Raw genomic sequence first — 15,978 nt, 5'->3', positions numbered from 1 at the left:
TCACCAATGGCAAACGTTTTCTCCTCTCTAGCCATGTGATTGTCCAAGAAATGCTTCCAACATTTTGATTGGATAATTAGTGATGTGAAATATGGAATGTGACATGAGAAAAATTCACCATGTGTCATGGCAAACAATGCAAGAAAGTCACCACCAAATTTTAACTGCAAATTGGACAATTCAACACTGCTGTACATTGTGATGTCAGTTGTTGCGCAAACAGCAGACTAAGTCTGAAACAAACTTACAAACTTGACCTTTCTAGGAGTAAGTGCATTGATGACCATCTTATCTATCTTTAATTTTATTTATATTTTATAATCTAACAAGTAAAGCCACATTACCATAGTAAAGTGGTTCTGATTTGTGTCATTATATTTTATTTAGAACTTTTAAATTGCTACTTTTCGAATTGATTTGAAATCTTCCATTATCAACATCCTGGTAGTCACCGTTGATCAGAAACTGAACTGAACTTGATATGGATATAAAGTGGCTACAAGAGCAGGTCAGAGGCTGGGAAAGCTGCAGCCAGTAGCTCACCTGCTGATTCCCTAAAGTCTGCCTATCACCCTCAAGTCACAAGTCAGGAGTGTAATGGAATACTCCTCAATTGTCTGGATGAATGCAACTCCAACAATGCTAAAGAAGTTTACACTATCCAGGATAAAGCAGCCTGCATGATTGGCATCACATCAACAAGCATCCATACCATCCACCACTGATGGTCAGTAGCAGCAGGGTATACTGTCAACACGATGCACTACAGAAACTTGCCAAAGACCCTTAGATAGCGCATTCCAAAACCACTACCACTTCCTTCTTGAAGGCCAAGGGCAACAGATACATAATTACCTGCAAGTTTTCCTCCAAGCCATTCATCATTCTGACTTGGAAATATATTCACAGTTCCTTCACTTTTTGCGAGGTCAAAATCCTGGAATTTCCTCCCCAACAGCATTGTGGGTCTACCTACAGCATGCATACTGCAATGGTTCAAGAAGGCAGCTCACCACACCTTCTCATGACAACGAGAGACAGACAATAAATGCTGGCCAGCCAGCGATGCCCACTTTTTTTATTCATGTATGAATAAATAAAAAACTTGAAGTCATGACACTCTAAATACTGAATGAAAGATGAACAAAAGAACTATTGAATATTAAAAGTTACTTTCCTTGTATCAACAGCAAGTTTCATCAGCATCAATCATTAGTTTTGCCTCTTAAAGCTGCTCCTCAAATCAGAATGATATGGGCACTTCTTTATTTAATAAACTTCCCACCAAAATCACACGTGCCACTACTTAAACATTTAACAAATTACAAGCACTACCCACCAGCAGTAGTGCAATAACATGAAATGGGCATACTTTTCTCAGATTACTCGTACAGATCTGGTTACTTAATTGAATTTTATAATTCAATGTTAGTAGGCTGATATGAAAAGCTTTAATGCTGAGGTCTCTACCATGCTGAGAGTCCTTGTACTGTATCTGAACATGATGTAAAAAGTAGTTACTGTTCTAGCACTGTGATTCTTTAATAGTTTATTTTTGCAGTAGTAAAATAGCATTATAGACCCTATCACTTTGCAATGATCAGCAACTAAGCTATATAAAGTATTGATTCAAATTGGTTGGGTTCTTGGAGTAGTCTACTGGATCCTTGACTTTACAAATGCAGGCAAAAAGTAAAACAACAAAGATCCTTTTTAAGTCACTGTTTAGGCCAGTGAACATTGTTTATTCTGCTGTTTAAACAGGCATAAAATGATTTAAAATAAACAGGGATATCTTCTGTTAAAATAGCAGGCAAACAATTTCCATAGAATTATGCAGCGCAGAAGCAATGCATTTATCCCACTGTGTTTGTGCTTGGTCTTTCTGAGGGCTATGTAATTAGCCATACTCACTCCCTGCACTTTCTCCTTTAGCTTGCATTTTCCTTTTCCATTTCATGTATACAGTTCGTTTTTGAAAGATCTGCTTTCACCTGCCCTTTCAGGAATAGCATTCAACTTCATAATTACTTGCTGCTCATTTTGCCAATTATCTTAGACATATTATCTTTTGCTGCCAGTGGAACAAATTGTTTTATCAGAGCATTAGAATGCTGAAGCAAGCTTGCAATGGTATCATTTTTGAAATGCATTCATGAGACATGGATACCACTGGCTGACAATTATTAATTGCATATCTCAAATCACCCTTGAGAAAGTGAGCTGCTGCCTTGAGCCACTACAGTCTATTTGGTATAGGTAGACCAACAATGGCATTAGGAAGAGAATTCCAGGATTTTGATGCAACAACACTGAAGGAACAGTGATATACTACCAAGTGAGGATGGTGAGTGGCGTGGAGAGGAACTTGTGGTTGGTGGTGTTCACATGTATCTGTCACCTTTGTCCTTCTAAATGGTAGAGGTTGTGTGTGGAAATTGCTGTCTAAGGAGTCTTAGTGAATTGTTGATATACATCTTTCTAGCTGTAGTTGGTACACATTCTGCTACTGACCATCGATGGTGGGGGGAATGAACGTTGTGGATATGGTGCCATACAAATGGGCTGATTTGTTTTGGATGATGTCGCATTTACTGAAAGGATAAAATATCTTTGGGAGGGATGTTATGTAAGGGCATTTGGAATCTGGAATGACCTTGTGATTATATCTGGGAACTCCACATAATGAGAATGGATACAACAGAGTGGGTGGAATTAGCATAGTCTGGAAGAAGAATGGACCACTGAACATTTTCAATTGAGAGAAAAAGACTCTTGATGACATTTTGACATGAACATATAAAGAAGATAAATTAATCCTCACCTAATCTAATATGTTAGAGCCTGTATTTCTAGGATTACCATGTATTCCAGTATTTAGCATTAATGCATAATAAATAGTTATTTTGAAGTCTAAGCCTGAAGACACTTCTTGACTTTTCCTTCTTGATTGGTTTGTAGACAATCCAACCATATAGTATGGCATCAAACTATGTAACAAGAGAAAAAAACCCTTCCTAATATTGAATACTATTTATAAATCTCCTCTAAATTTCTCTACTTTAAGGAGAACAATCCAGCTTCCCGAATCAAATTCAAGTTCACAAAATTCTAGAATAAGGTTTGAACTCAGGACTGTTAATTACCGAATAACTAGTCTAATGACAAATCATTGGACTGCCAATCAGTAGCATAGTAGACATCTGCAACTCCAAAACATTTGCAACAAAACCTTTTGCTAATTGATTTAAGGAAAATTAACAAGAATTGTAAATATTGCAAATTACCTCCTAAACACTGCGTCACATTTCACTGTTCAACAATAGCAAAAGGTGAGGAATAAAATGGTTCTTCTTATATTACTGTGAGCAGAAGTCCATATAAACAAAAAGTCAAATCAAAATGCTAAAATTAAATAATGTATGGCCCAAATACTTTGTTGATAAATTTGGAGTCATTATTGAATGCTGGCTGATTTGTTTATTATAGTAGATGCCTTAATCTTACCACGTATTACTTTAACAACAGTCACTCTGGTCTAATCCTTTCAGGTTCAAAACATTTTTGGTTAAGTGAACTCCGTGTTGTTGAGCATATTTATCTTAGTTTAAGAAATTAGAAATCATTGTGAGAGTAAGTGTAACTAGTACAGCTTGGCAATCTTCAAGATGGTTACATAAGAGCAAGAATGTTTTTTTTAAAGAACTGACCAAAAATATCCTGATAAAACGTTGTGATAAAGCACTCAAGCCCTTTTTGTTTTGTATTTTATTTACTTTTCAAAACAAAGTATATACTATTGATGTTTTTCATTTTTGCAGAGAATGAATGTCAGGATTACCTGTTAAAGCAGCCATTGATATGTGAAAACAGTGAAAAGCTTGGACACTGTGAAGCACCAGATAATTGTAACAACAATTTCACAAAGGTGAGGTTTAATGCTTTCATTAAATATTTCCATTGCAAATGCACCCATTGATGAGTGATCCACTGATAACACTAAGGTCCAAGAAGTAAGTGCTTTATTTTCAACTAGGGTTACTTCACATTTTGCTGTACAATAAAATTAGAGACTGCTAATTGGCTTTATTAACAATTCATTCATTCTCTATTTTCAAAGATGCTCACTGTGACAGTATTCATTCATTTTCCTTCTGTTCATTTAAAAAGAGGTGTTGTTCTGTTAGAAATAAATGCAACCATTCTTTTGTTAAAGTGGTAGAGAGTCAAATGTTATATGTAAATGGTACAGTAATTTCTAGGCTGTGAAGTCTTAATGTATCGAGGATAGGCTTGATGTTAAAGAACAAGACTGATAATCGAGCTGAAAACTGCACATATCAATGACATTATTGCTAGTTAATTGCATTATGTGTGACATCTTATCCATTTAACTTTTATACTACTTTTCAAGTTTTTGTTGTTTACTATGAAATTGCTCAGTGGAAAAGGATTGCTTCACTCAAATGTTCCTGTGCTGCTTTTGTAAAATTCGAAGTGTTGTATGTTGCAAAATAAATCATACTTTTAAAAAAATGCCTTGGTCAGATTCAATCTGGCTGCATTCAGAGATTAGGAAGGAAACCTTCAAGAAGGAGTATAGGAGAAGTAGAAATTGCGGCAAGAATTAGTTGAATTTATTTGGTGATTACAGATCTGCACTTGATACCATACTTTACTATTTTTTTGAATACCTATAGCTGGCCAAGATTGTATTTTTTTAAATAAAGCCCGTAAATTGTGCATTTTATTGCTACACATTGAAAAGCAATTTTATCCTTTAGTGGCGGCAACCAAATTATACACAGTTTTGATATGCTGCAGAAATTCGTTCAATTCAGAGGATGTCATTCATTTAGAACAGAAGTGATTTTCCTTCTCAGAAAGGCTAGTAAAATAGAATGTCTGGTCAGGTCAATCTGAGCTGATTTACTTTTCCACCAGATATTATAAATTCACTCTTTCATCTGTTTACCACAATATGATATTTCAAGAGATTAAAGATTTATTATTTTTATACACCACCAAATCAAATTTAAAATAACTTGAGCAATGGATGTCACAAGAAAACAGATCACATTGATGCTAATTCTACCAGCTATAAAACATGGCAGTTGCATCTTTTGATAGTTTAATTTATGAAGGCTAGTTTTTAAAATCAGCATAAGTGCCACACATGCACTACTGAAAGAAAATGAATAAATGGTATATATATTAGTTTAACAGCACATAATATAGTGTGTTGGGGAGTTCTTTCTCTCAATAGACCATAGTAATCAAACGTAATGAACCTATTATGCATAGGGCCTCAGAGAGCATCGTATTGCCATATGAGTGCAGCACACAAAAGGTTTATTAAAGGAAATTAAGGTCCATCATAGACACACCTGCTCCCCTATTATAAATCTAATACAGGTCACTGCTTTCAATCACAACACAACATTAGATAAAAGAGTCATGTTTCCCATTTAAACTAAGGTAACAGCACATCCTGTTCGCTCAGCCTTTATCCGAGAATGCAAAAACTTAGAGATGATCTGCATCCACCAAAAACTCAGATAAGTTTGGTGAAAACAGTACATAACACTGCAAACTATTATGCAAAAATATTTATTACCATATAGTAAGGTGAGTTTTAGAAATCATAGGCATAGCTGCTCCTAACAACTCTCACTATGTTACAGATGGATACAGACAGTGAGGAAAAGAGACTGCGTACGCGCTCTAAAGGATCTCGGGGTGAGTCGTTGAATAGGTCTAAAATTTGCTTTACACAGTAGAAAACAGGTCAGTTCCAGTGGAGAACTCCTGATGAGTTGGCACTGAATTAATATTGGCTTTGCCAAATGTGAAACATTCAACAGAAGAGAGGTAGTAGGGTAATTTTACCAGATATTGTACTGTAAAGTTTAATAAGTAAAAATAATGAAGCACATTACAGCCTGTTTACAGTAAATGACATTTTAAAAAGTGTATATAAAAGGTTTCTTTCATTTTTGAACCTTAGCTGTAAATAATTTTACCCACTTAAAGTGCAATTACTAGCATGCTGCCTGCAATACTTCAATGTTTGGTGATGATTGTACCACTTATTTTTGAATACAGTTCAAACTGCTGGCAATGACCACCAACAGGTAAAGAAGTTTTCCTGCTGGGATTAACGCTAGATATTAGTTTAGTATTGAGGGACTAAAAGAAGATAATTGACAGAGTGTGGTGAATGATTAACTTGCCTCCCTGGATTCATAGTTTCCCAGTCACAGAGGTGGCGGAAATCATAATTACATCACTGAATTTAAAAATAAATGATAATTGTTTCTCTGATTCAATGCAACCTTATCCCTAAAGTGAGAGCTGTACAATTTGATGGGAGCAAGGTGAAACCAGTTGCCGAAAATCATTTTCTTTGTTCCAATCCCAATTTACTGTTTGAGTGAAGTTTTTATTTAATTGCTTAATCATATTTATGTATGAGCATCTAAATTAAATCCTACAGTATCCTGAAGATCCTCTTGGCTTTTACATATGAATTTCCTCTGCCTTTAAATGCAAAACTATCATTTTTGATCAAACTTCCAATGATATTGCACATTGCTTTGTGCTCAAAGATGTCTGTTATGATAGCTGTAAAGTCTAGTAACTTTTAAAAAAAGAAATTTTACCATTCAGTTGATCACTAAAAAAATGACAATGCAAAATGTAACATTTAAGACACTTACTTTCATAAAGATTATAAATACTATTGACTACCTATTATTTTTGCAGTCAATATATACTTTAAATCACAAAATGAAATACAATCCTTTTTTTATTTTTAGTACAATCATAAGAAAAAAAAAATCACAGATATACATTACACTGTCCTTTAAGCAAACATTCAGATCTTTCAGAATCAATCCAAACTGATTCTTAGTTCCTGAGGGTTATAATTTTTTTGCTTTCTCTGTCTGGTTTTCTCTTGAGCACAAGCTAATCAATCTTCCAGTTTTAACTCCATCCGAATCTGGTTTTCCCAAAGTGAATGTGCACCTCCACCCATAGTGAACCATAGAGACAAATCAGAAAATGCTAGACAAAATTCAGATTTCCAGCATCCATAGCATTTCGCTTTTTTTTAACTGCTGGGACATTTTTGTTTCTAGCTTTCTCTTCTAGAATCTGACAGACTAACCCATCTAACTGTGATATTCAGCTTTATTTCCCAAAGTAGAAATGTCAATTATTAGGAGACTTAGGTTTAAGGTAAAAGGAGGAAAGTTTAAAAGACTCATGAGAGGCAATATTTTTATACAGAGGATGGTGAGTGCCTGGAATGTGCTGCCAGAGAAGGTGGTAGAAGCAGACATATAGCAACTTCTGAGAGGTAGCTTGAGAGATATATGAATAGGTGGGGAATAGACCGAGTGAAGACAAAAGATTTTCATTGAGAAAAGGCATTATGTGTCGGTGCAGACTTGGTGGCCTCTTCCTGCGCTGTACTTTGTTCTTTGCATTTCAAAGAAACCTGGAACCTAAACTTTACAATGCGTTCCTTTGCATCTTTCCCTTTGCAACATCATTCACAAGTCTTTTATCCATATAGCAATGTTGATCAGCTGTTCTTTAGGCCCCAACTCTATCCTATCCTGGATTCAAATGGATATTCCTTTTACAACCTCATGTTTTTAACAAAGACCCACTCACACTGTCCATTGGCATTACAGCAGCCTTTGCCATTGTTTGCAATTTGTTTCCCCCCAAAATCGAGGCCTGCCATTATGTTTTAGCAGCTCTATCATTCCAACCTGCGATCAGGCAAGCACAGGTCACTTAACCTCTTTCATTTTTACCCTAAATGTAAAGACACTATCCCAAAACAAAAATATTACAAATCTCATAATAGAAGTATACTTAATCATATTTATTGGTCCTTGCTTTGAATTCAGGGTTATCCAATCCTTTTTGCATGAGATGCCATGTATAACATTTTTTCTCAGTCAAGGGACACATTTTCAAAAAATAATGTTTGGTACAACATTAAACATGAATATCAAAATAGAGTTGAGGTACAAAAAAATTAATGATTTGCTTAATAAAAAATGTATCAAAATAATAAATAATTTAAAATGCTAATTGATGTGACATTTAAACTTTCCAAGTAGTAGAACTAAATAATGAAACCAAACTTTCATTTTGCTTACTCACTTCAGAAGCAAAGCTGTAAAAGCAGATTAATACCCAAAGTATTGATCACTGGGCACACATCACATCCTCATAGATGCAAAACGTCTCATTCACTCAAATTCAGGAGCAGATGCACTCACTCACTCACTCACTCACTTAGAAACACAGTCAGACTCTCTCTGGACTCTCTCAGAGAACACCTCTGGGACACCCGCACCAACCAACCCAACCGCCCTGTGGCTGAACACTTTAACTCCCCCTCCCACTCCGCCAAGCACATGCAGGGCCTTGGCCTCCTCCATCGCCAGACCATGGCAACATGACGTTTGGAGGAAGAGCGCCTCATCTTCCGCCTAGGAACCCTCCAACCACAAGGGATGAATGCAGATTTCTCCAGCTTCCTCATTTCCCCTCCCCCCACCATATCTCAGTCCCAACCCTCGGACTCAGCACCGCCTTCTTGACTTGCAATCTTCTTCCCGACCTCTCCGCCCCCACCCCACTCCGGCCTATCACCCTCACCTTAACCTCCTTCCACCTATCGCATTCCCAACGCCCCTCCCCCAAGTCCCTCCTCCTACCTTTTATCTTAGCCTGCTTGGCACACCTTCCTCATTCCTGAAGAAGGGCTTATGCCCGAAACGTCGATTCTCCTGCTCCTTGGATGCTGCCTGACCTGCTGCGCTTTTCCAGCAACACATTTTTCAGACTCTCTCATAGACAAACACTCAATCTTACAGTCCTGGGCTTAGGTAGTCTGGTCACCACCTCAACTGCAGTCCTGTAGTGAGCCGGCACCTGTGTGAGAGGGTAAGAGCTTTGTTTTCCGCCTGACCACATTTCTGTGTACTGCATGAATTCTTCATGATCTAACACATGCTTTTCTAGATTCTAACATATGTTCCTCCACACTCCAGCACGGTGTCTCCCACACGCCGCCGTTCCCCCCCCCACTCCCCCGCCGCCAACACAAGTTCCTCACAATATTCTTCATCTCTTACTGACAACATCAATGCCCTTCTAGCCCCAGTGCTAAAAGAAAAATCACCTTAAAACAAACAACAGATTTATCAAACATTTCTGTGTGGAAATCATTATTCAGCCTTTTCATTTCTCAGAGGATATGAGGCATCGGTGGCTAAGTCAATATTATTTGTCCAGACCTAATAAGCATTGAGAAGAACTGGTCAATTCTCTTGAAACAGAAACAAAGAAAAAATGAATAAGAGCAGTCCATTCAGACTATTGAGCTTGTTTCACTATTCCATGTGATTGTGGCTGATATGCTATCTAAAAACCTTTCTGCAGCTCTCTACCCATACCTCGAGCCTCTAGAAATCTATCTGTTCCAAAAGTTCACCAGACTGTGAGTGAAGATATTTATCTTGAATGCTATCCAAAATTACTTATCATGTAGAAGCATTGAAAATGAGAAAAGGATTAGGCCATTCGGTCCTGCAAGCCTGCTCCACCTTTCAATACAATCATGGCTGATCACCCAACTCTGTATCCTGAATCTTCTTTTGCCTCATACTTTTTGATCCTTTTAGCCGCAGGAACAATATCTATCTCCTTCTTAAAAACATTAAAAGTTACATCCTTAACTGCTTTCAGTGGGAGAGAATTCCACAAGCTTACCACTTTCTGGGTGAAGAAATTTATGTTCATCTCAGTCCCATATATCCTTTGATTGTGACTCTTGGTTCTGGATTCCCTGGTCATTGGGAACATCCTTGCTGCCAGGATACCTTCATTCATCCTGATTAGTCCTGTTAGATATTTGTATATATTGATCAGATCCCCCTTATTCTCCTAAACTCCAATGAATATATTAATTTATTTCTACTCTTTGTTTCCTTTTTGCTGCAAGTTCTCTATCCATGACAGAACATTGTGCCCAGTCCCATGCACTTTAATTTTATATTATAATCTTTGATGTGGGACCTTATCAAAGCCTTCTGAAAGTCCAAGTAAATTACATTCATTTGTTCCTCCTTTTCATTTCTATGAGTTGCATCCAAATCCAATCTATCTTGATACATCAGTCTTGCCTTCGCAGGAATCAGTTTAATAAATTAATGTTACATTCGTTCCATAGCAGAACATCCTTTCTCTGATAGAGAGACCAAATCTGCACATAATACTCCAGAAGTGGTCTCACCAAGGCCATGTACAGTTACAACAAAACATTCTGTTAATGCATTCAAATCCTCTCACTATGAAGGCCAACATACTATTTACCTTCTTCACCACTTGTTGCACCTGCATGTTTACTTTCAGCGACTGGTGTGAAGTACACAAGAACCTATTGCACCTACCCCATTCCCAATCTGTTGCCATTCAGACAAGAATCTCCCTTTCTGTTTTTGCTCCCACACATTTATCCACGTTATACTTCATTATGGGGGAGTCGATGGCCACGTGATATTATTGCTTGACTATTTATCCAGAGATCAATGTTCGAAACCCACCACAGTAGATAGAATTTTAATTCAATCCTCACTATCTGTAATTAAGATCTTAATCATGATCATAAAACTGTGATCAATTATTGGAAAAACTAATCTGGCTCACTAATGACCTTATGGAAGGATGTCTGCCAACCTGCTGATAACTACGTACCATGCTCCTTCAACTGATGAATCAGTACTCCTCCATATTGAACAGCACTTGGTGGAAACACTGAGAGTAGCAAGGGTGTAAAATGTACTGTGAGTGGGGAATTCCAATGCCTACCACCGAGTGGCTTGGCAGCAGCAGCAGTACTGATCGAGTTGGTCAGGTCCTAAAGGACATTGCTGCAAGTCTGGATCTGCAGAAGGTGATGAGGGAACCAGTAAGATGGAAAACCATTCTTAACCTCATCCTTACCAATTTTCGGCTGCAGATGCATCTGTGTATGACAGTACAGAGGAATCTTGATTATCCAAATATCAATTATCCGAATATCGGATTATCCGAAGTGGATCTCAAGGTCCCGATTGAAACATTACGTTAAAGCGCTGTTTCAACCCTGATCGCGTCTTTTGTTTACAGGTACAATAATTAAAAATGAACTCGGCTCACTGAAAAGCTGAACAGTCCTGGACAGTTCAAGTATCATCTCCAAATGACTGACCTCCCACTCTCTCTCTTTCCCTCCCCCACCCCCAACACTTTCCCTGGAGTTCTACACAGGTGCGAACTCTAACCCTGCCCCCCCCCACCCAGATAATGTCTACACCATTGTCCTGTATAGGGCAGAGATGGAACCTGTCAAAAAGTTGGGGGCAGTGTTGGATGGGATTAGCAGCGGACGGGGGTGTGGGGTGGGAGCGGATGGGGGGGCCATGTTGGACGGGGTTGGGGATGGGCAGGGGGCCGTGTTGGACGGAGTTGGGGACGGTGTTGGATGGAGTTGAGTGTGTGCAGGGGGATGGGGTTGGAGCAGACCGGGGCGCGGTGTTGGACGGAGTTGGGGGCAGGGTGAGAGTGGAAAGGGTTGGAGATGGGCAGGCGGTGGGGGCAGGGTCTTGCGCACAGTGTGCTTTTGCCTAGTCTCCTGAATGAGGAGCAGACTTCACATAAAACTCCGAGCCCCAGAGGATACCAATAAACTGAATAATCAATTATCCCAATGAAATAGTGCCCGCCCAGCTTGTTCAGATAATCGAGGTTCCTCTGTATTGGGAAGAGTGACCACAGCACAGTCGGGGTGGAGACAAAGCTCTGCCTTCACATTGAGAATACCTTTCATAATATTTTGTGGCACTATCACCATACTAAATGGGCCAGACTTCAAAGAGATTTAGCACTCAAGACCAGGCATTCATGAGGCACTGCTACAGCAGCAGAATTATACTCCAGCACAATCTGCTACCTCAATGTTGTATCCTAGGCACAACTACCCTAAGCTGCTTCATCAATGACCTTCTCTCCATCATAAGGTCATAAGTGGAGATATTCACCAATGATTGCACAATGCTCAACACCATTTTCAACCCATCAAGTATTTAAGCATTCCATATTCAAATGCAGCTGGATCTGGACAACAGTTTGGACTGACACATGACAAGTTATATTCAGACCACAAATGTCAGGTAATAACTGTCTAATAAGAAACTATCTATCCATCGCCCCGTGACAATCAACAATTTCATCATCACTGCCCTACTATCTACATTTTTGGGCTTACCTACTCAACTGGACTCACCACATAAACACAGTGGCTACAAGATCAGGTCAAAGGCTCAGAATACTGTAGTGACTAACTCACCTTCTGCCTCCCCAAAGCCTGTCTGTCAACTATAAGGTGCATGTCAGGAGTGTGATAGAAAGCTCACTACTTTCCTGGATACCTGCAGCTTCAACACCACTCAGGAAGTAACCTACACTCAAGAAGTAACCTACGTGATTGGCATTACATCTACGAACATCCACTTCTTTCATCAATGGCACTCAGTATCTACTCTAGAAATTCACCAAAGATCCTTAAATATAACATTCCAAACCTATAACCACTTCCATCTAGAACGACAAGAGCAATAGATATGTAGGAACACCACCATCTGCAGGTTCCCCTCCAAATCTCTTACCATCTTGGCCTGGAAATATATTGCCATTCTTTCACTGTCACAAAAGCCTGGAATTTCCTCCCCAGCAGCATCATAGGTCTACCTACCGCACACAGAAGACAGCAGTTCAAGAAGGCAGTAACTTTCTCAAGGGCAAGTAGGGACAAGCAGTAAATGCTGGCCAACCAGTGACACCCACATCCCACAAATTTAAATAAGATAAAAATCTTCTACACTTCAGTGATACAGGAGTAAACCTGCCAACCAAGGAATCAGTCCAGTGAACCCCTGCTGCACTCTTTCTGTAACAAGTATATATTTTCTGAGGTAAGGATCTGAGACTGCACACAGGACATCTGGGTTCATTTGCATATCAATTTTTGTTCCTACCCTTTACCATTTAAATAAAATTCTGCTATTCTGTATTTCTTACCAAAGTGAACAGCTTCACATTTATCCATATTATTTACCAAGTTACGCCCATTTACTGAACATGTCTAAATCAAAATACCTCTTTACAGTCTTTTCACCACTCATGCTCTCACCTGTTTCTGTGTAATCAACAAACTTGAAAATTTTACACTTGTTCCCTCATACAAATTAATGATATATATTGTGACAGCTGGGGTCCAAACACTACACCCATGAAGAAACTTCATGCTGAATATGACCTATTTATTAATATTTTCAGTTTCCTGTCTACTGAACTGTTCCCAATCCATGATATTACATTGCTGCCAATTATGTATACTTTGATTTTGTCCAGTATCTCTTACGTGGGACTTTGTCAACATGATTTCCCTTTCATAAATCTATGTTATCGCTGTGTGATAAAATTGGCCTTTATAAGTGTCATGTTATCACATTCTTTATAAAATACTCCAGCAATTTCCCTTTGACTGATGCTAAATTACCAGTATCTAATTCCCAGTTTGTCCCCTCCATCCATTTTTAAAAAAAGTTCTCCTTCCCAAAAAAACCTTGTTTCCCAAGTACTTCTGGGAAGATGTGTCACCTTGTCATCTTTGTGTCATCTTTGTGAAGACAGAACAAAAATATTTGTTAAACTGTTCTGCAATTCCTTGGATTACAAATTCTCTTGTTGTTGATTGTAAGGGGCCCTAGTTATGGATTGCACTACTTTATTTTCTTTTCCAATCATAAATTCTCTCACATAATAGTCACTTTCTTTCTAAAAGACTTCTCATAATAAAGTTATTAATTAACTCCATTTCAAATCATAAAACCAAATCTAGGATAATTTGCTCCGGGTTGGTTCCTCAACATGTGCACGTCCATCTTGTGCATACTTCAGAGTTCATCAGCGACAGTATTATTACCAATATGGTTTGTTTAGTCTAGATCTAGACTGAAGTGATTACTGTATCACCTTTGTTGCATACATCTGTAGTTTCCTTTTCATATCATCCTCCACCTCAGCATTACTGTTTGGAGACCTATAAACAACTCCCTTGTTTTCCACTCCTTGTTGCTTCTGAGCTTCATGCACACTGATTCCACATCTAGATTTCCTGAGCCAATACCCTTTCTCAATATTGTACTCAATTCTCTTTCGTTAACAACACCATCCCATCTTTTCCATTTTCCCTGTTCTTCCTAAAGATTGAATACTCCTGGATGTTTTTGATTCCTAGTCTTGGTTACCCTGCATCCATGTTTCCATAATCAGAATCATATCTTGCCTGTGTACAATTATTTGCACTGCTAATTCCTCTATCTTATTGCGAATTCATTCAGGGATAATACTTTTAGATTTGCCTTTTTGACATTTCTACAAGCTTTTTTGTACTCCAGCTCAGTTTGCTGCTAGCCCTTATTTCTTTTGCCTTCTATTTTTCTATCTTTTATTTCCCTTTTTGATTTCCTCCCTCTTATTTCCCCAACCAGATTCATTTTACCATTCCACTGAGCACCACTATTATATGAGTAAACACCCTGAGAGAATATTGTTTCTGGTCCAGCTGGGATGCAGCTTTTCCAGTTTAGTCTGTACCAGCATTTATTGCTCATCCCTAGTTGTTCTTGATAAGATGGTGGTGAGGTACCTTCATAAACAGTTGCAATTGATGTGATGTAGGTAGACCCACAATGTCATTTGGGGGAGTGAGTGCCATGATTTTGGTTCAGCAACACTGAAGGCATTATATTTCCAAGTCAGGATGATGAGTAGCTTGGAGGGGAAATTGTGGGCGTTTGAGTCTCTGTGTATTCTCTTCGAGATGGAGATGGTCATAGAATCATAGAATCCGTACAATATGGAAACATGCCATTTGGCCCAACAAGTTCACACCAATCTCCAAAAAGCATCCCACCCAGACTCACCCCTTACCCTATCCCTGAAACACTGCATTTCCCATGGCTAATTCACCTAATTTACACAGCCCAGAACACTATGGTAAATTTAGCATGGCCAATCCACCTAACCTGCACATCTTTGGACACTGGGTGAAAACCAGAGCACCTGGAAGAAATCAGCACACACATGGGGAGAATGTGCAAACTCCACACAGATAGTCACCTGAGGCTGGAATTGAACCCAAGTTCCTAGCACTGTGAGGCAGCAATACTAACCGCTGAGCCACCCTGCCTTCCCATGGTCTTGGATTTGGGAGGTGCTAACTGAGGATCCTTGGTGATCTTTTGTAATACATCTTGTAGATAGTACAAACCGCAACTCTTGAGCAGTGGTGGTGGAAGGAGTGAATGTTTGTGGCTGTGGTGCCAGTAATGGGGGCTGCTTTGTCCTGAATGGTGTCAAGCTTTTTGAACATCTTTGGAGCTGCACTCATCCAGGCAAATGGGGAATATTCCAAAACACATCTGACTTTGTGCCTTGTCGAGGATGGATCAAATTGAATGAATTGGCAGCCAATTAACACATTGCCAAATTCACAGGCTGCTCTTGGACCCTCAGTATGTATGTGACTGGGTCAATTCAGTTGCTAGTCAGAATAATTGCAAAGTTTTTTTGAATGTTTGGGTTTAAATTCATTTGGTCTCCCAAAGTAATGTTGCTCAGATCAAGGAACATTCTGCAAAAACTCTTTTTTAAACAGTTCAATCTATACTGATATTCTCTTCACACTAGGTAAGAGGGTTTCTCCTTTCCAGCTTTTGTTATTTAATCATGTAACTCTGACATAATTGCCTCATTGGTATCATCATTATGTATGTTTCAATGTTAATCTCATTATTATAGCCCCTGTTCATCTTGAATAATAGAAAAACTGTTCTATAAAAA

General features: G+C 38.6%; 1 protein-coding gene across 4 annotated transcripts in view; it reads left to right on the top strand.

Moving 5' to 3' along the window:
• st18 (ST18 C2H2C-type zinc finger transcription factor) overlaps positions 1-15,978 on the top strand; it is a 417,712-nt gene that overhangs the window by 228,397 nt on the left and 173,337 nt on the right. For all 4 annotated transcript variants that reach the window (XM_043688314.1, XM_043688317.1, XM_043688315.1 and 1 more), the window contains 2 exons: positions 3,822-3,928; positions 5,685-5,739. In XM_043688314.1, coding sequence (XP_043544249.1) covers positions 3,822-3,928; positions 5,685-5,739 — 162 coding nt within the window. The remainder of the gene's footprint in view (positions 1-3,821; positions 3,929-5,684; positions 5,740-15,978) is intronic.

Source organism: Chiloscyllium plagiosum, chromosome 4, assembly GCF_004010195.1.
Source record: "Chiloscyllium plagiosum isolate BGI_BamShark_2017 chromosome 4, ASM401019v2, whole genome shotgun sequence".
NCBI lineage: Eukaryota > Metazoa > Chordata > Chondrichthyes > Orectolobiformes > Hemiscylliidae > Chiloscyllium > Chiloscyllium plagiosum.
The sequence above is the reverse complement of the archived record's forward strand: the minus strand, read 5'-3'. Positions and strand labels throughout refer to the sequence as shown.